At 51.3% G+C, this 21,474-nt stretch overlaps 2 protein-coding genes across 2 annotated transcripts in view; one reads left to right on the forward strand and one right to left on the reverse strand.

Annotated features, from left to right (window-relative positions):
• ABHD12 (abhydrolase domain containing 12) overlaps positions 1-15,238 on the forward strand; it is a 64,471-nt gene extending 49,233 nt beyond the window's left edge. Inside the window, exons 5-13 of the mRNA XM_005866211.2 lie at positions 1,920-1,950; positions 3,508-3,553; positions 7,150-7,279; positions 8,507-8,544; positions 9,087-9,166; positions 10,308-10,390; positions 12,540-12,618; positions 13,636-13,763; positions 14,603-15,238. Of these exons, the coding sequence (XP_005866273.1) occupies positions 1,920-1,950; positions 3,508-3,553; positions 7,150-7,279; positions 8,507-8,544; positions 9,087-9,166; positions 10,308-10,390; positions 12,540-12,618; positions 13,636-13,763; positions 14,603-14,642 (655 nt within the window). The 3' untranslated portion in view covers positions 14,643-15,238. The remainder of the gene's footprint in view (positions 1-1,919; positions 1,951-3,507; positions 3,554-7,149; positions 7,280-8,506; positions 8,545-9,086; positions 9,167-10,307; positions 10,391-12,539; positions 12,619-13,635; positions 13,764-14,602) is intronic.
• Positions 15,239-17,176: 1,938 nt separating this feature from the next.
• PYGB (phosphorylase, glycogen; brain) overlaps positions 17,177-21,474 on the reverse strand; it is a 63,690-nt gene continuing 59,392 nt past the window's right edge. Inside the window, exons 22-23 of the mRNA XM_005866212.2 lie at positions 20,771-20,837; positions 17,177-18,693 (exon numbers count right to left, since the gene is read on the reverse strand). Coding sequence (XP_005866274.1) covers positions 18,541-18,693; positions 20,771-20,837 — 220 coding nt within the window. The 3' untranslated portion in view covers positions 17,177-18,540. The remainder of the gene's footprint in view (positions 18,694-20,770; positions 20,838-21,474) is intronic.

The following is a 21,474-nucleotide window of genomic DNA, read 5'->3' on the forward strand; positions in this document are numbered from 1 at the left end:
CTGAACAAAGCTCTGCCTGAATCCCTTGGGAGGGTCCCTGTTGCTGCAGCTGCCTTAGGCCGTGTGAGAGAGCCGGCAAGGAGCTGGCAGGAGGCAGGGCCACTGCCTGGCGTGTTGGCCATGGTGGTGGGCTGGGGTGTGGTCATTTTATAGACAGAACCTGCAAGTGAATACTGCACGGGCCTTTCTGGAGGGGAAAGCAGGCCACAGTGGGGGGTCTGGGCAGAGGGGCTGTGCAGAGGACAGGCAGGGAGTCCAGGAAGCCTGGCCCACGAGGATGGTTTCTGAGCCAAGGAATAGAGTGCCTAGCTACTAAATCATGTATGCACTTGGCTGTTTGCTTTCTTCTGTGTCTGGAACAAGTCACAGAGCGTTTCTTTTCTTCTTTTAAAGAGCAAGTGGCTACAAACAGCTCTTGTAGTATTTTTCTGTAAATGAGAGAATTTTGAAGTTTATTGTGAATAAGGTTCAGTTAAGCAATGCTAGTCACATGGTAAATAAAACAAACTGCCTGTAACTTCAGGCTTAAAGGAATATTGTGACGTTGAAAGGTTTGCTGCTCCCTCCCACTGCTCCAGAGACTGCCTGTGCTGCAGATCTTGCCTGTCCCTGCTCTTTGACCAGACTTATGCCGCTCCCTGAGATTCAGACCCCCAGTTGCTGCCACCCTTGTGTTATGCTCTGAATCCTTCTTTTTGTTCAAGGTAGGACATTTGAAAAATTCAGATAAGAGCCACCATGAACTCTTCCAAAGTTAACTGCAAATATTGTGCAGTATTTCATTCTAGACTTGAAACTCATTTCTTTGTATTTTTGTTTCTGCATTTTATTGGTTTCCTCCTTCATCTGGTCCTTGTCTCTCCCAAGGACACACCCTCCCCCACCCCCACATACACACCCAAAATGGACAAAATGCTCGTCATAAAAACAAACAAACATACAGCTGAGCAGTCTGTAGAGGGTGAGCCCACCTGCTTTCTTGTCTCAGGCCCTGTTCTGAGGCTGCCCCTTTCCCACTTTGGAGTCTGTCTGTCCACAGTGACAACTGACCAACAACTGGACAGAAAGTGAGAAGGAATAGATGGTCCTTGGACAGAGAATACAGACATGTGAAATAGTTCAAATGTATGAAAGCCTATTCAGCCTCGGTAATAAAAAGTGCCCACAAAAGCTAGTCTTTTGGTGAGGAGCTGGGAGCCGGCTGTTCTCACAATCTTGGGGTAAAAGGCGAGGGCCCGCTGAAGGACTCAGCAGTGATTGTCAAGATTACGATTGCACGCCTTCAGGTAGTAGTTCCTTGTGTGGGAATGAGTCCCACACATGGTTCACATATATCTGGCCATGGCAGCAAAACTTAAGTCAGCAGCAGGTGGTAAAGAACCAAATGACCACAAGACAAGCAAAGCGACCACCGCTAAAAAGAGTGTACTTGAGAGTTGGCTGTGATGTATTGAGTGGAAAGTGAGGTATGTGTGTCGGATCCCTGTGGGTGTGTGTCTGCAAGTAAAGAAGGGCCTTTGCTTCTGTTATAGGTGGTCCCTGGACAATAGGAGGCTGAGGAAGAGCCTGGATACTGGGGCAGGAGTGGGTGGGCCTGCTGTGTATCCTCTTATGTCTTTTGGATTTTGTACTGCATGTAGGAATTACCTAGTCAAAAATAAAAGTAAGATAGTAATTAACAAATATCTCCAAAGTACTAACACTATCCCTTGCTTGGCACAGTACTACAGGCAAGCTTAGAGCCACTTAGGGTATCGCAAGGAGGAGGTCACCTGTCCACCAATGCCCCCCCTCCCTCCCCTTATGGTTTTGGGAACCAAGTCCTTAAAAGCCCAGATGCTCCAGTATTGACCCTGGGCCTGCCTCTTTGAGAACATGCATTAACACCTATTCTTGTTTCCTTCTCCCTGACATTCTAGAGGAGGTGACCACCGAGTGGAGCTTTACAAGGTAGGTGAGCATGGCACAGTATGTGACGGAGAGAGCAGTATCCACACAGTCGGTGATGGGTCAAGCAGTGTCTACACAGTCTGTGACTGAGGGAACAGTGTCCAGATAGTGTATGATGGACAGAACAGTGTCCACAGGGGTCTCTGATGGAAGGGGCATTGCCCGAGTGTTGTTTCCTGTCTGTTCTTTCCAGGTGGCATGAACAGCAGGGAGTCCCCTGATAATTTTGATTGTTAATCATGGTGGCCTTTCTGGCACTGCCTCTGTGGTGACTCCATCATGGAGTGCTTCCTACAATGCTGCCTCCAGGAAAGTTTCCAAAATCAGGATAAATGGACCCTGTAGATCTTATGCCAGATGTTGGCTGATTTACATAAAAGCTGTTTGAAATTGTTTACTAGTATGTTACTCACATAAAAGGGATGGAGAGGACAGAGGGGTCAGGGAGCTATACTTTACTCCCAAGTTGCAGGCTCAGGAATTGGGCCACCACAGAAGTTTCTCGCCTCACAGGAAATATGATCACATTTAAATTGGATTTCAAGCCCAGCAGGTCTCCCCAGGTAAAGGGGTGCTGCAGGCAGGCTTGTAGCCTTCCCTCTACTTGGTCCTTGTCTTCCTCAGGTGCTTGGGTCTAGGAGCCTGAAATGTGCAGTTGTTACCAGTGTCCGGGGTCACCGTGCCTGTCTCCCCCATCCTTCTCTTAAATGGGCATCTGCATTTGCTACAGGCAGACAGGGACACAAGCAGATGTGTGGGAACATCAGTACTGTGCGGGCACTGCTCTGTTCGTCATATACCAGGTGGACTGCCCTGGGCTCTGGAGTGTTTGTTTCCCTGTGTGGATTAGATCAGGTCAGGGAAGGGAATGCTTGGAAAACTGTAGGTCCCGTTTTGAGGTTTCTGTCCATAGAATGGTTCACACCAGGAACAGTGTGGCTCTGGAGAGTGTGGGATCTGCGGGAGGCTGGAAGCTAGAAGGTCGCCTACAGACTGCCCTGGGCAGCCTAAGGAGAAAGGAGCAAAGGCTCGACAGTGACTTTGGGTGACTTGGTGGCTGGCAGCTTCCACATGCCTGTGGGCACACTCGAGCCACCCTGGCGGGTGGAGTGGGGAGTGGAAGGAGGCTGTAAGTAGATATCTAATGAGAAATCACCAAGTCTAGAGGGTTTTTTAATAACAGAAACAATTCAGTGAAAGCTTAAAGTCTGAGACATGCTAGGTTGCAGATGGAGTTCCTCCTCCTGGGCTGCTGGGTGGTCAAAGCCCCCTTGTGAGCCCCTGAATGCAGAGGTGCAGGTGTGGCTCGCAGCCAAGGGAGAGGCTTCCTGCTCACACTGCTGAGGTGGAGGGCATCGGTGTATCCAGTAGCAGCATTGGCATTGGGTTTTATAAGATCCCACCGGGATTGGGGCAACATGATGACAAGTCTTTGTTAAGTTTCCCATGTGTGTAGGGCGTAAAGACGGAACTGGGATGGGTTTAGTGAGGGGCAAATTACCCTCTGTCCAAGGTACGAGGATCTTTTTGCCCAGATGGTTATTTTTCACTTTACAGGTGCTGAGTTCCCTTGGTTACCACGTGGTCACCTTTGACTACAGAGGTGAGGGTTCTTTTGAAATTGCATCTCCTAGCCCTCCCGCTTCCTCCTGTTACCGGACAGGGGACCTGGTCCTTGGTGGGGCTGTCTGCTATAGTGTGTGTGTTCTTGACTTTGTGCAGGAAAATTTTCACAACATGAGTCCAGGTGAATTTTAGAGGATGTTTATTAAAGCTGGGGCAGTGAAACTAAAAACGCTGGGGAAATGAGCCTATGATGGTCTGCTTTGGCTTACTAAGAAGTCGGAGAAAAGGAGGCCTTGGGAACAGATTCAGGGAGTTAGCCTGGGATGAGCTGCCACTGCCCATTGCTGCCCTGCTTGCAAGCCTCGTGGGGTCCCTTAGAATTTAGGAGATGCCTGCCTGTGGGGAAAGAAGACGGGGAGGGGAAAGGCGCCTTGTGCTCCCGGGAGAGGGCATGCTGGGATCTGCTGGGACCTTCGTTTTGAGGGGTTTTAAAGGCTGGGTGTTTAGGGGAGGATCAATAGAATATTCATCAGGTATATGCTGATGTTACAAAATGAGATTTATTCTCTTAACTTCATCTGTCCTTGGGTGTGGTTGACAAATGGCACTAATTGGATTTCTGCTGTCTCCCTGAGTAAGGTGATTTAAGCTAATTACACGCTGGTTGGGGAGGGGAAGTGCAAATCCTTTCTTCTCAAGTGTCCCCCGGTTTAGGGAAGATAGGATTTTCTAGACGGCTGCAAACTGCTGTTTATCTGTCTCAGTTTCCCTATTCTGCTTATCCTGGCTTACTGGCCTGTCCCACTCTAGTTAATGTTCGATGTGTAGCTAGCAGGTTCCTAACCTGTAGTAACTGTGTGTGAAGGTAGTAGAGGGGGACCGGTTCTTCAGTGAGTGTCCTGCATGCAGCCGCCAGGGGCATCTCTCTTACAGGCAGGCACTAGTGCCTGGAACCCTGGCACGTGCCATCTGTGAGCAACATTTTAAATATGGAAGATTCTGTCTTTTTTTTCTTTATTGGACTCAAGACTTTCTCTGTAGCAGGACATCAGATGTGTTTATGCTTGGGAGAGTTTGTCTTATTGAGGTTGTAAAAACAGGAAAGGGAACTGCTAAGAGAGAAGATTGTTATTCTTGCCCCTGCGGTATTTCTTCTTCTTGGATAAACCAGAGGGCTTGCCCCTGAAGAGATCAAGAACCCACAGTTTGATGTAAGCTAACAACATTCTACCTCAGTGAGCCAGGAAATACTTTGTATTAATAGTGAGCAGCTGTGTGAGAAGTGTATGCCCCCCAGTTCTCAGTTGGAGAGAGTAAAGGCTAAAGGCCACTTGGCCGGCTTATCTTGACCTTCTTGGAGGGCATTATTGTCCACTATCCTCAGACAGAGGATATGGGTGTTATGTTAGTTTCTTCTTGTTCCTGTAACAAATTACCACAAACTTGACTGTCTTAAAATACATATTTATTATCTTGAAGTTCTAGAGGTCAGAAGTCCAAAATCTGTAGCCTCTGATCTAAAATCAAGCTGTTGGCAGGGCTGGTTCCTTCAAAAGGTACTATGGGAGCATCTGGTTTCTTGTCTTTTTCAGCTTGTCTTATATATTTTACTTCAGAGAGGAAGGGAGATGAGGAAGATTCTGTCTTTTTTCTTTACTGGACTCAAGACTTTCTCTACAGCAGGACATCAGATGAGTTTTATGCTTGGGAGAGTTTGTCTTATTGAGGTTATGAAAACAGGAAAGGGAACTGCTAAGAGAGAAGATTGTTATTCTTGCCCCTGCGGTATTTCTTCTTGAATAAATCAGAGGGCTTGCCCCTGAAGAGATCAAGAACCCACAGAGAGAGAGGGAGAGAGAGAGAGAAACATCAGTGATGACAGAGAATCATTGATCTGCTGCCTCCTGCATGGCCCCTACTGGGGATCGAGCCCGCAACCCGGGCATGTGCCCTTGGCTGGAATAGAACCCGGGGTTCTTCAGTCCACAGGCCAGTGCTCTATCCACTGAGCCAAACCAGGTAGAGCCTTTTCCAGCTTCTTGATGCTGCCCGCATTCCTTGACTGTTGGCCCCTTGTATCTGCATTACTCGGACCCTGACTTTTGGGGTCTGGGGTCATTTTCTGGTTTTACCTTTTTCTTGTATTAGTCTGGCTCTAATTGTTTTTGTTGTTGTTATCTGTCTTTCAGACTAAGGTGATTTAAACCACCTTCTCTTCTTTATCTTTAGTTAGGAAGGGTAGATTCTTGTGATTACCTGCTGTTAATTGCTCAGCCATTCTGGCCGGTTGTTCAGCCATTTGTCTCAGTTTCTTCATTCGCTTGCCAGGGAATTTTCTTAGTTTCTCGCTAACCTGCGTCACTTTCACATAACATATTTACAGGTTCCAGGGATAAGGATAAGGATGTGGGCTTCTCTGGGGGTCATCATTCTGCCTACCTCAGGAATGCTTCTTTCATGAAGGAAGTTAGTTCCTGGTTCCGTCAGGTTGAAAGTTAGGGTTGGGGAAAAACTCTGAAATGAGGGTCCGGAAATCAGTTCACTCATTTATCCTTTTGTCTGTGCTAAAAAGGGTTTTCTGTTTCTGCTCTACTCTGTAGCCCTCAGGATAAAGAGAAGGGCCAGCGTTCTTCCTTCTTTTCCTCCCTGTTTTTCTGCCAAGAAATGAAATCCAGTATATTAAGCCTCTACATTTCTAAGCCCTATGAGAGAGCAGTTCCGCTTCTAAGTGTCTCTCGCTGTCCCTGTCAAGTCTCTGTCTCCCTCTGTGTGTCTTTGTCCCTCCCTATCCCCGCATCCCTGCCTCCCACTGTGCCCTTTCTTGCCTTGTTTCTCATATGACTTCTTCCCTAATCTGTGTCTGGGATGCCCAGGGGAAGTGACTTATTGTGCCCATTTACTCTGTGGGTTTTTGCTTATGCAGCAGAACCTGCTCTTTCTGAACCTTATGGTACTTTCAGATCATTTGATGATGACTCACTGCTGAGCTGGTGGAAATGACAAGGGCACTTGACCTTTCCTGGAGACTGGGTGGAAGGGCCCTTGGGGAGGACCCAGAGTGGAGGCAGATGTGTTTGGCTTTCCTCTGTTATGCAAACAAGATGCTTAGAGCCCTTGCCTCTCTGGTTCAGAGTTGCCTGGAGCCTGGAATTACCCCCACCTACCCTGTCATCCACCTTGTTTCTCAGAGCCTCTCCTGACTCCCTTGCCTATTCAAAGCTGGGCTGAAGCTGAGCCAGGGCGTCTGGATTGGGCTGAGGGGTCCCGGGGCAGGCTGGGCTCTCATTGGCCCCTCACCCTGGGCCAGCCACTGGCAAGCCCCCAGTGTTGGGGGGGTTGGTGTCCCAGCAGGACCACTCCCTTCTTCGTTGCTGCTCATCAGGACTCAGTCTAGGGCCTGTGACAGCCTTTGGGTTCAGGGGTTGTAATTGGGTAAAGAGGTGGGAGAAGTAGGAACAAGTTTGTCGGGACACCCTCCATGTGGAGCTGTGGATGGTGACGATGGTGATGGCAGAGATTTGTTTTGCCCCTAATGGTCTGGGCCTGCCTGTGGAGAAAGAGGGGAGTTGAATCTGCCCCCAAGAGGTTCAGTGAACTGGGCTTGACTTCCTTCTCTTCTGCCTCTCTCCCCAGGTTGGGGTGACTCAATAGGCACACCGTCAGAGCCGGGCATGACCTATGACGCACTCCATGTTTTTGACTGGATCAAAGCAAGAAGTGGAGACAACCCTGTGTATATTTGGGGCCACTCCCTAGGCACTGGGTAAGAGTTTCCAGCATGGCGTGGCCTTTTGGAGAGCAGGTCTTCATGGGGTGACCTTCCAGCCTGGTCCCCGAGGGTGCCCCGGTGCCCTACGGATCCTGTAGCACCATTAGTTCTAATAAGCCTTGTCTCTCGTCTGCATGCAGGGCAGGGGATGCGATGCCACAGAGACCATAAAGGTTTGAACTACTTTACCTCCTCAACCCAAGAAGTGACTCGAGACACACATGGGCAGTTGTAGGGTGCTCTGCCCTTGGGGGGACAGAGCAGAGCAGACCAGATGGAGTTCAAGTTCCAGATGTACCTGGGCTTCGCATCTCCTGGTTTTGGACTTTGTGTGCTGGCCAGCAAGCCCCAGTGCCAGGGCTCTGATCACTACGCTGGGGCATTTGTAACAACTGGGCCACACAGGCCGTACTTGGCTTACCAGAGAACTTGGGGGAGGCAGCAGTGCCAAGACAGGAAGCACTTTAGTGTTCCATTTGGGGTCACCTACATTGTTTTTGCTGATGTGAGGTCCAGAATGTTTCTGAAAGATGTCAGTGCCCAGAAGCCCAGGACCTTCAGCAACCCTGTCTTTTCCTGCTGCCTTTCATTCAAGTGCAGTGGCTGTGACACCTTTCCAGGTTGCTGCTCATCTTGATAGCATGCTGCAGTTTGCATATGTACTGCTGAAGCGAGCTCAGCATGCTGCATTTGGGCCGGGCCTGCAGACTGGGCATGGTCTGGGCCAGGGCCTCCTGGCTTCTCCTCATGGAGAAAATAGCCCTCAGAAATGTGCCTGGGAAGGGGAGGGGACCAGGCCATCTTGCCATGGCTGTCTGCAAAGAACATGGCTGGTATGGCAAGAGGCCCCCAGAACCAGGCAGGTGGACCACAGCCTGCTCTTAGCTGTCTCAGGAGCACTCCCTCCAACCAGGTGTGAGCTGAGGGGCAGTGTTGTGCAGCCTGAAGGAGGCTGTTCCTGGTGAGGCTGCAGAACACGCCTTGAGGACATGAAGGGTGGCTGTCATCGCCATCCTTGACAGAGGGCTTGGCTGAGGCTGGGGCAGCCGGGCCCACCCACAATCCTGGAGCATTTTTGTCTCCCCACCCCCTTCCCTATAATGCTACCAATTTCTTCCCAGATCCCACAGCTTCTCTGCTCACTTTCTAGTATGAGAACAGTCTCATATAAAACAGTTTTTGTCAAAATTCAACTGAACTGTTGTTTTTTTCTCTCTTCAGAGTGGCAACAAATCTGGTGCGGCGCCTCTGTGAGCGAGGTAGGGGCTCACATGGCATGAGTTCTGGTGTGTGGGCAGGGCTCCTCCTAGTCCCGGCTCCCTCAGGGCAGGCAGAGTGCTCGGGCCCTGGCTGTGTTCCAGGCCCTGCTGTGAGTTCTTGTGAAGTGGGTGCTTGTGGGCAAGCAACACTGTGCCCGTGCTCTGTGTCCCCTTGGAGCCCCTTGAGCTGGGTATTGAGGCGAGGGCCTGGCAGACCCTCAGCTGCCCGAAGCCTGCATCCCCCCAGGGATTCCTGAGCAGCTGGTGCAGCCTCACCAGGGTCCAGGCTCCAAATCCAGCTTTAGCAGATGTGGTTCTCAGGAGTGACCCAAGGCCACCTGAGGGTCCCCTGTGTGGGTCCCTCATGCCAATCATGTGGGAGGGCCTGAGGGGGTGCAGCTGTCCAGGTTGGCACCCCAGCTTCCACTGTCTTTTCTGGGGGGCCACCCCTCCCATGGACCCTCATGGGGCCATGGAGCTTGTGTTTTGTCTGGGCTTCTTGCCTATCTCACAGTTTCCTGTTTATTTTACCAATAATTTAGAGACGCCTCCAGATGCCCTTATATTGGAATCTCCATTCACTAATATCCGAGAAGAAGCCAAGAGCCATCCGTTCTCAGTGGCAAGTACAGATCTTATTTAAAATGGACTTATTTTCATTATTAAAATAATTACTGTGAAGTGACTATAGTAAATAAGTATAAAAACAATAATCATAAAAATTATGTAAATATTCTAATGAAGGCAGATTTATTAAGAATGAACCTTTGTTTAGTTCTGGGCATTGGCCTGAATCCAGAGCTGCCCAGGAAGTTTATAACTTTGCAGCCAGGTAGGATGGGTTCACAGCTGGGTTGTCTAGAGTGGCAGGACCCTCAGGAAGCCTTGCCCCCGTGGCCTGGTTTGCCTACCGGGCATTGTTCCCCGTGAGGCTCAGCCCAGGCTGGGTGCTGTTACCCCAGCTGTTTCCTCAGGGGTGAGCTGGTGAGTGCCTTCACTCTCCATCCCCACAGACAGTGCTAGTGCTGAGCAGCCAGGCTCTCACCATTGGATTTCGGGGTAATGTGTGGCCTAGAGGGACTTCCTCTGTGGCCTTTCCATCCTTTTCCATCCCACTATTTCCTAACTGGCTGTGTTTTCTGTGTCAGCCTACCATCTGACCTCACACTGCTCCGTTGCTGACCAAGATTCCTCTTTAGTCTTGCTTCTTTGATGTTTGTTGCTTTTCTCCCAAGTTGTATGGACCCCCATTTTTCTTGAGGTGGTGGCCCTGATGTCTGTGGGATGTCTGGTCTCCAGGCTGCTGCTCTGAGGTGTAGGAGCCCCATTTGCAGATAGCTTTTGCTGCAGCAAGTCTGGGGTCCTCTTGAGCAGGGAATCTGTGGTCAGGGCACAGAGGGGCAGGGGTGCCCCAGTAGAGCCCTGGTCGAGCTGCAGGTCAGTATATTAGGAAGCAGGGATGTCCCCTGGGCACTCAGTGCCCACTGTCTGAACCCTTGACCTTGGCTTTCCATGTGGGTATTTTATTTGATTGATTAGTTGATTGATTGCTTTTAGAGAGAGGAAGAGGGGGGAGAAAGAGAAATATCGATCAGTTGCTTCCCCATGCTCCCCAATCTGGGATTGAATCCGAAACCTGGGTATGTGCCCTGACTGGAAATCGAATCCATTTCCTTTTGGTGTACGGGACAACACTCCATTCAGCTGAGCCACACTGGCCGTTTTATTGACTCTTCTGCACATTGTGTCCATGTCTTCCTCAGGTGTATCGATTCTTCCCTGGGTTTGACTGGTTCTTCCTCGATCCCATTACAAACAATGGAATTAAATTTGCAAATGATGAAAAGTGAGTACTGTGGTAGAGCATCTAATTTTTCACTTAGAAAAACACTGAGAACCTCCAGGATAAGCCTGTTCAGTCACATTAACCAAGTAGGATGGAATTCTGAAGACTTTGGTTCTTCTCTAACCTCCCTTTATAGAGGGAAAGCAGGTAGAGAGCTGCACCTGAGAGAAAGAGGAGTCTGGGAAGACTGCAGAATGAAAGCTTTGTGAAAGCAGAGTCTGCATGGTTTGTATGTGAAAATAGTTTGGCAAAACCAAATCCTGAATAGGCGTTAAAGCAGTAATAGTAACTGTTACTCAAAAACTGACTTTTCCTCAGCCATTTGATTGATGTTGGCTGTGTTTCCTATTAGGTAAATCAAAAGTAAATATTCTAGTTAAGGGTTCATTCTCTGAACAACGTTCATATTCCGTTAACATTGTCTTTTTTCTATCTTTATTTCATCTCTTAATTTTTTAAAAAAAAGAAAGGAAAAATTCTTATCTAAATATTCAGTTAATATCTAAAAATCTACATTTTGAAACAGAATGTTGAAAAATAGCATATTTTTCCCCTCAATTATATTTTTTGGTTCTAAAAATAGAACTAAAATTTGAGCAAAAATTATAAGCAAAATACCTGTTTGTAAATACAGTTGTTTTTTTGGAACTTAAGAATTATCTGAACTGGACTTTTTCTTTTTTTAAAAAAAATACATTTTATTGATTTTTCACAGAGAGGAAGGGAGAGAGATAGAGAGTTAGAAACATCGATGAGAGAGAAACATCGATCAGCTGCCTCCTGCACATCTCCTACTGGGGATATGCCTGCAACCAAGGCACATGCCCTTGACCGGAATCAAACCTGGGACCCTTCAGTCCGCAGGCCGACGCTCCATCCACTGAGCCAAACCGGTTTCGGCTGGACTTTTTCTAAACAACAGCAGCAATGAGTGCTGCTCTCCCCTGCAAGCCGCCTTAGGCCTTGCCCCCCAGCTGAGTAGTGGCAGCTGTGGGGTCCAGCAAGCACTTCACCCCCACGTGGCCCAGCCCTCACCCACTGGAATTCAGGAGCCCCCTCTTGGTGGGCAGGTCTGTTGCCAATTACTTGCCAAGGTGAAGCATGTGAGCAAGGTCTCTTTCAGAGCAGGTAAAGGTCAGGAAACTGCCCACAGTGAAAATCTAAAAAGCGGATAATTCAAAGTTTGATTCGCTCCACCCTGGCAGTGGAATGAGGTCAGAGTGGATGGGCTGGGCATTTCTGGGATGACGAGCCCCCTGTCCCAGGTTCTGTCAGGTGCCAGGCTTGCCCACCAGCACTGCCCTCACAGAGCCCCCAGATAAGTGATCAGTATGGAAGCGCTAAGACCAGGTGGGTGCTGTGTCCACCAGCTCACCATGAGACCTCTGTGAGGCAGCCAAGAGACACTCAGCCTAATATGTGGTTTGCTAAAGGGGTTGAAGTAAGTAAACCTATTGCAAATGTTAATTTGCTTGTAAACATTCAAGAGTGACCTCATGTCATTTACGCCAAAGATAAATTAGAGGGTATAGACCAGCCGTGGGCAAACTACGGCCCGCGGGCCGGATCTGGCCCGTTTGAAATGAATAAAACTAAAAAAAAAAAAAAGACCGTACCCTTTTATGTAATGATGTTTACTTTGAATTTATATTAGTTCACACAAACACTCCATCCATGCTTTTGTTCTGGCCCTCCGGTCCAGTTTAAGAACCCATTGTGGCCCTCGAGTCAAAAAGTTTGCTCACCCCTGGTATAGACACTTACCAACAGATGCCTAGTAACATTCATTTGCAATAAGTTTCTTGGCCCCCCTAAAATACTCAGTTTGTAAATACTGTTCTGTAACGTTTAAAAAATATGTCTACTGGCGAAAATAATGTTCAATTTTCAGAAACTATGCAGAGGCCAGATTTGGTGAATAAATTGATCTCCAGATTTGATGGACACCTAGAATAGATGTTGATAGAAACATCTGAGAAATCAGCTTTTAGTTCGCTAGTAAAAAGCCCAGCAGAATTAGAGCTGTTAAACACCATGATGAAATACTCCCTAAACCTAGGTCCCTGCCAAGGGTGGGGCCAGGGTGCCAGGAGACCCCAGCCATCTTCCTGAGATCTTGGTCTAGTCCTTTCTCCCCCACCCCCCACAGTGTGAAGCACATCTCCTGCTCTCTGCTCATCCTGCACGCCGAGGATGATCCGGTCGTGCCCTTCCATCTTGGCAGAAAGGTGGGTGTCCATGCAGCCCCTGGTGCAGGAGACATCTCTCAGGCCCACGTTCAAGCTGGACTGGGCACAGGCAGATGTACAGGAGGGGCCTGCTGCTGGCAGGGTGAGGGTCAGGCTAGACAGCTAATGCCATCCACAAGAGGAAGCATAAAAAATAAGCAAATGTTTCCCAGGTCCCAGTACAGGGTCCTGGCCTGACAGAGACTTGACTATAGGGGACCCAGCCGGGAGGGCTTGCCATTTACTGGCTGGAGGATAGGACCCCTTGATGACAAGGCTCCTCCAGCCTCAACGCAGGAGTCCCAGTCAGTAGTGTTGACATAGACTCTCTCATTTGTTCTCCTGCTCTGGGATTGGAGCGATGCTAGAGGAGTACCATGTAGTCTCGGGGCCTCCGTGTGTACTTTTGCTGAATTTGCTTTACCTTTGCTGCCACAAAGCGGGATTAATTTGTAGGTGAGCGTGAGGCAGGAGACAGCATTGCCTGGCCATGGTGAGAAAGAGGGGCAGGGGCAGCCTAGAGGGGGTGAACAGGTCCGAGGTAAGGCGAGTCTGGGCACACAGTCTGGCTGTCCTGGCGGTAGGAGGAGGGAGGGGCTGAGCCAGGACAGAACCTGAGAGAGCTTGTTGACTGGCCTTGACCCGGCACACAGCAAAGTCTGAGGTACCTGACCCATCCCAGCCCCCAGGGCTGAGCCCTCAGGGCTGCTCCTGGCTCTTACACCACATCATCAAAGCACATGGTGCTGGCTCATGCACCTCACCTAAGGAAGGGGCAGTCTGAGAAACAGGTGTGGGGACAAGTAGGTTCTTAAATTGCAGGCCGAGGGGCTGCGCCTCGGCTGGCTCTGCCAGCACCCTGGCCCTGGCCATGGCAGGCTCCTGGGCTGTTTGAGGGGCCATGGGCTGCTGTGCAGAGGCAGCCGCCTCTGACGGGCCTCTGTTGAAAGGAAGGCCACCAGGCAGGTCACTACGGGGCCGCCATCTCTGGGCACTGACCTGTTTCTCCCTCCTCAGCTCTACAACATTGCTGCACTGTCTCGCAGCTTCCGAGACTTCAAAGTTCAGTTTATGCCCTTTCACTCAGACCTCGGCTACAGGCACAAATACATCTACAAGAGCCCTGAGCTTCCTCGGATACTGAGGTGAGAGATTCTCTTCTCTCCAGGGATGTCGTCCTGGGTGGCGCCAGTGCAGGCCAGACACAGCGGTTCACCCACCAACGCTGCCTCAGTGGGAGGATTGATGAGCTTTTTATTTCCACGTAGAGGAGCTGAGTGTTTATCGCCCCTCCCTCCTGGACTATTCCCAAGATCTCCCCGGGTACAGGTTGTGCAGGCCCACACAGGGGTGCGTCTAGCACGACATCCATGTACAGGCACTATCCCCCACCCATCCCCACACACACCCGAGGCCTTGGTCCCTTCCCACGTACCCGACAGGTCCTGCCCCCACATACACAGTACACAGATGCTCTGGCCTGGACCAGCTCCTCAAAAATATGTTTGTCCCCAGCTGCCTCTCGGAGTGAGGCTGTGCTCCTGGCTGTGCGTTCACCTCCCTGGGCTTCTGAGCCTAGGGGCACCCAAATCAGCCGTCAGCGGGTTTCATCCCGTGTGTAACTGTACTTCACACGTGAGTTCTCCTCTGGCTGCCTTGAGAGTTCCAGAGGCAAAGCTACGTTTCTGTCGCAGTTTGCCATTCCTTGCCACACGGACCTGGGTTATTGAGAGGGACCAATGAGCTGAAAGAGTATGGATTTGCTCTGAGGTTGTAATTTTTCCCTATCATTACAGAAAACTTAGACCAGAGTACAGCTCCGAAGTTTAAGAAGACCTCATAAGCTAGTCTCTCTTCTTGCGTGTCACTGACTGTGATGCCATTGGTGCCCTGCCTGTTCTCCAGGCTTCTGCTCTTTAGATGGGCTGTGAGGACGGGGGGAGGCGGGATCTCAGGTTTGGCTGACCGTTGTCCTCTGGCCTAGGGAATTCCTGGGGAAGTCGGAACCTGAGCTTCAGCACTGAGCTCACTGCCTGAAGGAGCTTGAAGACCTCTGCCCTCCTCCCCATTCCTCTGACCAACCCAGCACCCCGGAGACCGGGTGCCAGCGTCTGCGGTGCACCTGGAGAGAGGACTTGGATGCCAGCTATGGCAGGCAGAAGAGGCTCTGGCAGACTGGTGGCCAGAAGCATGGATTTTTGTGGAAAATGTGAGTGGCAGGCATGTGGCCCTCTCTCCTCCTTGCTGCCACGCAACCTGAGCTCTTGGAAAGAGTAACACAGCAGGCCAGCCACCGGCCGGTCAGTCCCACACTTCTGAGCTGGGCATGGAGAACAGGGCAGGAGGTCTGAGGTCTTGGGACCATACTGAGCTTTCCAGCACCACCCATGAGAATGTGGGATCCTTGGGCCCTGTCCCTTCCCAGCACATGCAGAACGGACTCTAATGGTTCCATCATCCCTCTTGCCCTACATACCCCGCTTGCCTTCTTTGATGTCCCTGCCTCCCTAGGCGGGTCCCACCACTCACAGAGGTGCCTGTGATCTGCATTTCCTCTTCTTTCTGCCCACCTAACCTGGCCCTAGACTGAGCATTTATTTAATAAAATCTGGTGGTGGTCTGTCTTGCCTTCTCAGTTCCGCCTCTAGCCCCACCCAGAACCTGCCCCCATCCCAGGCCACTCACAGAGCCTGGCCACATGGGTGGAGGGGTGCCTGTGGGCAAGGCCCTTCCAGGGAGGGGCCTTCTCCAGATGTGGCAGATGGTATTTTCCTAAAATATAGGCCTACATAGGTGACCCTTTCAACCTCATGCTTAGCAAGCTTACTGGACATGGCCATGTCAGAGGATGGGCACTGGGGTTTCTCCATGGACCCTAGATGAACCCCTGACTATTGACAGGGCAGCTGCTGGAGTGCAGGGACTTGAGTCTAGCCTATGACCATCGCCACCATCACTCAACTGATGGTGGTTCTTGTCTTGTTTGGCTTTTTGTCAAACCAGCTTCTCCTCTCCCCTGGCACTGGTGACCTCTTAGAGAACTTAGTAAGAATGGGGCCTTGAGCTGCCCCCTCAGGTGTGTCCCAGCTCAGTGTAGGGAAGCCCACCTGGGACACAGCCTCTCCTGATGGCTGGCTCTCCTCCCCTTGGTCCTAGGCTCTGGAACTGAGCAGTCTCAGCAGGTCAGAAATTCTCACCTGCCTGCCTGTCCTCCAAGGCATTAGGGCCAGTGTTAGCATCTGGGGTTTGCTGGGGGCCCAGAGGCCAAAGCAGGTGACACCCCCTTTCTGGGACACTTTAGAACTGCCCATGGCGCTTCTCACATCTGGGAATGCACACTTTTCTTAAACTGGGATTGAAACGTGAACAGACTCTTTCTTGTCCTGAAGTCCATGTTTTTTCCAGGTGTGAGCACTGCCTGTAAGGCACCGTTGTCCCAGGTGAGAGTTGGGACACCTGGACCTGGTCCAGTAGCATCTTTCTGTGTAACTGCTCTGCGTCAGAGGCTCCGAGAACCACTAAACACCACGTGCCCCCTGGGCTGGACAGCCCTTTCATGAGGCTGGAGTGCTCTTCTGGCTTTGTCCCTGAGACTCAAAGTCAAGTTCTCAGCCAAGGAAGTGGGTGTGATCTGCTCATATTATCTCAGACCTGCCTGTCCTGCCTGGGTTCTTCATGTTTTTGTTTGTTTTACCTTTTGTCTATGTGAAAGGCCGCAGGTCCTTTTCTAAGGGGAATGAGATAGGATATAAAGTAAAAATACAAGCTGTTAGTGTTTTTATAGGTGCCTGACAGGCCGACTGAAGATGAGGAAGCACAAAAAAAGGAGCAGTGAGTGGGCAGCCACTGGCCATCACCTCGGTCAGGTCCAAAGGACCCTATTTGATGGCTTCTTAGCTTATTACCTTGGTCCAAGCCACTAAGCTTCAACTGTGGGTAAGCCCTGACCCTGGGTTACAAAATCAATGTATGGTCAGGACCAATCCTTAAAAAAAAAGAAGAGATGTCGATATGCATAGCTATAAACTGCAGTTACACACGTGTGTCCTGGGAGCCACAGGACAAGGATGGGAGCGTGCATTCCCAGGGCACATCCCCACCTACAGGAGAGGCTCAACACCACTGCCCCCAGCAAGGGTCTACCATGCTCCAGGGTCCCATACTTCTCAGGGTCTTTGGGTAACACTGAGCCCCAAGTTTACACCCCTCCTGGTTTTTTATTCAACTTGCAGCTATACAATTTTGGAGAAAATATTTTTGGGCATTCTACCTGCCAGGGTGGGTGGCAGAAGACAGGTGCAAAAGAAGCCAATACAATTCCGCACAAAAAGCCAATGCCCAGAGGACAGTTTACCAAGTGACCAGATTTCACGGTTCTTGGAAGAGCTGGCAGTTTAGGCATACCCAGCTCCAAGTCTCACATCATCGGATGAGAGAACTTTCTGTCTTCAATCCCAGGACAACAGCTGTAATTTAGCCCATCTCCTCTTTAGGAGGGAGGACTGAAGCCTGCCCCAAGCTGACCCCGAGTGAAATACCGAGGCCAGGCCAACCAAGGGTAGGCAGGAAGTTTTAATCAGTTTCTCACACGAGGCAATAACAGCAAGTGGCACAGTGATGGTCGCATACAGCCTAAGGGACAGGGCAACGGAGGGTGTTGGGGGTATGACCACAGGCCTCAGTGGCTCTGATGAAGTGTGGACTTGAGCAAGTCCTCCATGGCCTGGTTCTGCGAGCAGTCAGGACCCAGGATGAGGGCAGAGCCTGTGATGCCCTGACCCAGCATGCAAGGAGGCAGAGCCTGTGATGCCCAGGCCCAGCATGCAAGGAGGCAGAGCCTCAGGAAGGGCGCTTCCATCCAAAGTTGCCAACAACCCGCAGTGAAGGGTGCCACCTGCTCCTGGCTTTCTCTGTGCAGCTGAGGTGCTCACCTGCCTGTCCTGGCACCAGCCTGCTATCTGGGCAGAGTGGAAAGTGGGCTGCCCTCTGGACACACTTGGTCCTTTTCCAGACCAGCTTGTGGCACTGGTGGCAAAGGAGAGCGGAAGTGCACTCTCCAGGACAGGCAGGGTGCAGATCTGCAGCAGGGGCTGGGCATTCAGCCTCCCTCAGCAGGGGCAGCAACCCTGCCCCAGGCCCCCACAGCCGGACAGAAACATCCCAGAACTGCCTTCCCTGACATGAAATTTCAAAAGCACAGTTTTTAGTTACTAACCAAGGAAAGGCTTCAGCTAGTTTCATTTCCTTGTGAACTTAAATTTTTTTTGGAAAAAGCAGAACCAAGCTAACTGCATCAGCCAGCCTTATCCCAATCAAGGCCCCCTAGATGCTGGACACGGGTGTCCTCCCCAATGTCACCCATAGTCATCCTGAGGCCCCTTTATCTGATCCATCTGGAAGCCCTGGCTGGAGTAACCACAGGGCAGCTGTAAAGATGCCTGGGAGTACTGGACCCTCCCAGCCTGACCGGGAGGCAGAGCTGGTTCCGCTGTCGGCCAGCCCAGGTCCTGCAGAAACACTTCTCCAGGTTTCACCATTGCTGCTTGCCAGACCCCAGACTCTAGAGGCTCCAAACTGAACACAAGCTCACAGCAAGGTGTGCAAGGTCTCGGAGGAGCCCACTAGGTGGCTTCACCCATGTCTGTGGGGTGGGAGGGCCAAGGGGGCAGATGGGCTGAAGCTGTGGGGCCAACTGGGCAGTGCTATGAGCTCTGCTTTCCTGGGAGAAACCAGACGGCATCTCACTTTTAGCACCTTCCCTTCCGTCTATCCATTCCCCAACCCCCACTCCAAGCCACACCATGATCCCCAAGCCCTTCCCTGAAACACAGCACTGAAGAAAACAGGGACAGCTTGGAAAATGGCATGAGGAGCGGAGTCAACAAGAAAACAAAACCCTACTGGTCCCCACTGTGCCAGCTCCTAGTCCTTGGGGACATGGGGGGTCGGGATCTGTAGGTCAGAGGGCTCCACACCCCAGATGTCCCGGGCATACTCTGTGATGGTCCGGTCACTGGAGAACTTGCCCGAGCAGGCAATGTTCCTGATGACCTTCTTGGTCCACTCCTTGGGGTTCTGCAGAGAGAAGGAGGACTGAGTAACCTTGGGCACAAGAGAGCCTGTGCTTCCAGGACTTCAGGATGTTTCCAGGTGAGGTCATGGCTCACTCTGGGCGGTGTGATGGGAGAGGAGAAAATGGCCGTCCTAGCTCACTGGAGAGGGGCCCCAACTACCAGAAAAGCTGCCAAATGACTAGATAAAATGCTCCACATCCCACTGGGGCACAGCCCACACAACAAAAACAAATACTACCAGGTGAGTATTTGCTACCAGGCGGATCCAGTTCCCCAGGGAGATGGCCAGGTGGTCTTCTGGCCAGAGCCTGGCAGCTGCCCCCAGACTGCAGCCACACCCGGAGAGGCCTCCCTGAAAGGGCCACTTTCCTTGAGGCCCAGTTTAAGGGAAGCAAAGGTTCCTCCCAGAGCCCTGCCCGTCACTCCATATTCCAGGCCCCATCCTGTTCTTTTGCAGGAGTTGTGTGGGCACAGACAGCAGTTTCCTAATGGCAGGGGCAAAGACTGGCAACAAATCAGATGTACAAATCCGAGGCCTCATCCAAGAACCTGCTAAACAATTTAGGGAAATAAACTCACTGAACCAAAATGCTGCAGTCCCCTCGCACTGCCATCCTCCGAGGGGTGCACAGGTGGGACACCCACAAAATCCCAGAAAAGGGAGGGAAGCAGGCACCTAGACACATCCTCCTTCACTTCCCCAGTTTAGGGCCTGAGCCTTCCCACCATGAGATCCTGCATGGACTCCTTTACAGCCACACCAGGGTGGACACACCAGGCCCATGGGGCTGCTATAGCCAGGCACACGCTTCACACAGAAACCTGGGATGCGGGTCCTCTCCTTGTCCTTCTCCATCAAGTGGGAAGCTGGCTCCAACGTCCCTGCCTCAGAAACTGCTCCTCACAGCTATAAGTCCCTCGCTCTACTGATGGAAGCTTTTACCTTTCAAAGCAAGTGTTCACACTCTCATTTTAGACATGCTTTCTGTGTGCACTGCCCACCAGACCTGTCCTTCCTCTTGGGCTGAGCACCCATTCCTCACGTGGCACACCAGGGTGGACACACCAGGCCCATGGGGCTGCTATAGCCAGGCACACGCTTCACACACAAACCTGGGATGCGGGTCCTCTCCTTGTCCTCCATCAAGTGGGAAGCTGGCTCCAACGTCCCTGCCTCAGAAAGTGCTCCTCACAGCTATAAGCTCCTCGCTCTACTGATGGAAGCTTTTACCTTTCCAAGCAAGTGTTCACACTAATTTTAGACATGCTTTCTGTGTGCTCAGCCCACCAGACCCGTCCTTCCTCTTGGGCTGAGCACCCATTCCTCACGTGGGGTGATCAGACTAGGGAACAGCCCGTCTCCGCCCCCTCTGTAGGGGAAACGTGCCAGGTGGATGGCAGCCTGACCCCAAGGAGTCAGAAGGCTCCAGCGTGGCAGATAAGAGCAGAGGGACGGCTAAGACGGCCTGAGTGGGAGGGGATAAAGAAGCAGCGGGTGCCTGCTCTGGGCCACAGGCTGAACTGTGACCTCCCAGGAGCATCCTAGGCAGCAGGATGCAGATGCGCCCCGAGGCTCCCCCACCAGTGCCGCCCCTACCAACTCAGGGGTCTGAGAACCTTACCTGGTACAGCTGGTCCACCTGGGCCTGGCAAGCCAAATATGCTTCATAATCTGCAAACACCTTGAACCTGAAACAGGATACAGGAGATTAGGAAACCAAGCCATGGCCGTCTGTGCCTCATGCTCTGGAGCCCACCTGGCTGTAGGGGCTGCTCTGTGAGCAACACGGGTGATCAGACTAGGGAACAGCCCGTCTCCGCCCCCTCTGTAGGGGAAACGTGCCAGGTGGATGGCAGCCTGACCCCAAGGAGTCAGAAGGCTCCAGCGTGGCAGATAAGAGCAGAGGGACGGCTAAGACGGCCTGAGTGGGAGGGGATAAAGAAGCAGCGGGTGCCTGCTCTGGGCCACAGGCTGAACTGTGACCTCCCAGGAGCATCCTAGGCAGCAGGATGCAGATGCGCCCCGAGGCTCCCCCACCAGTGCCGCCCCTACCAACTCAGGGGTCTGAGAACCTTACCTGGTACAGCTGGTCCACCTGGGCCTGGCAAGCCAAATATGCTTCATAATCTGCAAACACCTTGAACCTGAAACAGGATACAGGAGATCAGGAAACCAGCCACCAGGCCACGGCCGTCTGTGCCTCACGCTCTACAGCCCACCTGGCTGTAGGGGCTGCTCTGTGAGCAACACTGCTGTCCTGGGGACACTATTCTTGGAAAACCTTATTTTAAGCCCATGTTCCTTTAAAGGAATTGGTGTTTATAATGCACGTAGGTGAGAGCTGCACACCTGAGAGGTTTCTTCCCTTTCACCTCCCACGGGGAAGGGCACAGGATGGCGGCAGACGGGCTCTACGTAGCAGTCAGTTCTCAGGTCTAACTGGGCCAGGAACAGGTGATACAGACCCAAAAATGCAGGATTTGTGAATTCAGAAATGCATTTCTGTTTATAACTGAGTCAGAAACAGAACCGTTAAAAGTCTTTCCTTGATCACAGTCTGTGTGGTTATGATCTGGTCTGGCTGAAGCCAGCTGACAGCAGTCACTGAAATGAAACAAAACCAACCCCAAAGCAGCTAAAAGTGGAATAGGCAGAAATTCTCAGCATTTGCCAGACTCCACTTTTACCAAGAGGTTGGAGCAAAGAACTGTCATGATGGCAAATGGTACTGCCAACCTGTTGCAGGTTACCCGAAGCTGAGTTAACTATGTGTCAACTGCA

The sequence above is a fragment of the Myotis brandtii genome, unplaced genomic scaffold, assembly GCF_000412655.1.
Source record: "Myotis brandtii unplaced genomic scaffold, ASM41265v1 scaffold225, whole genome shotgun sequence".
Taxonomy (NCBI): Eukaryota; Metazoa; Chordata; class Mammalia; order Chiroptera; family Vespertilionidae; genus Myotis; species Myotis brandtii.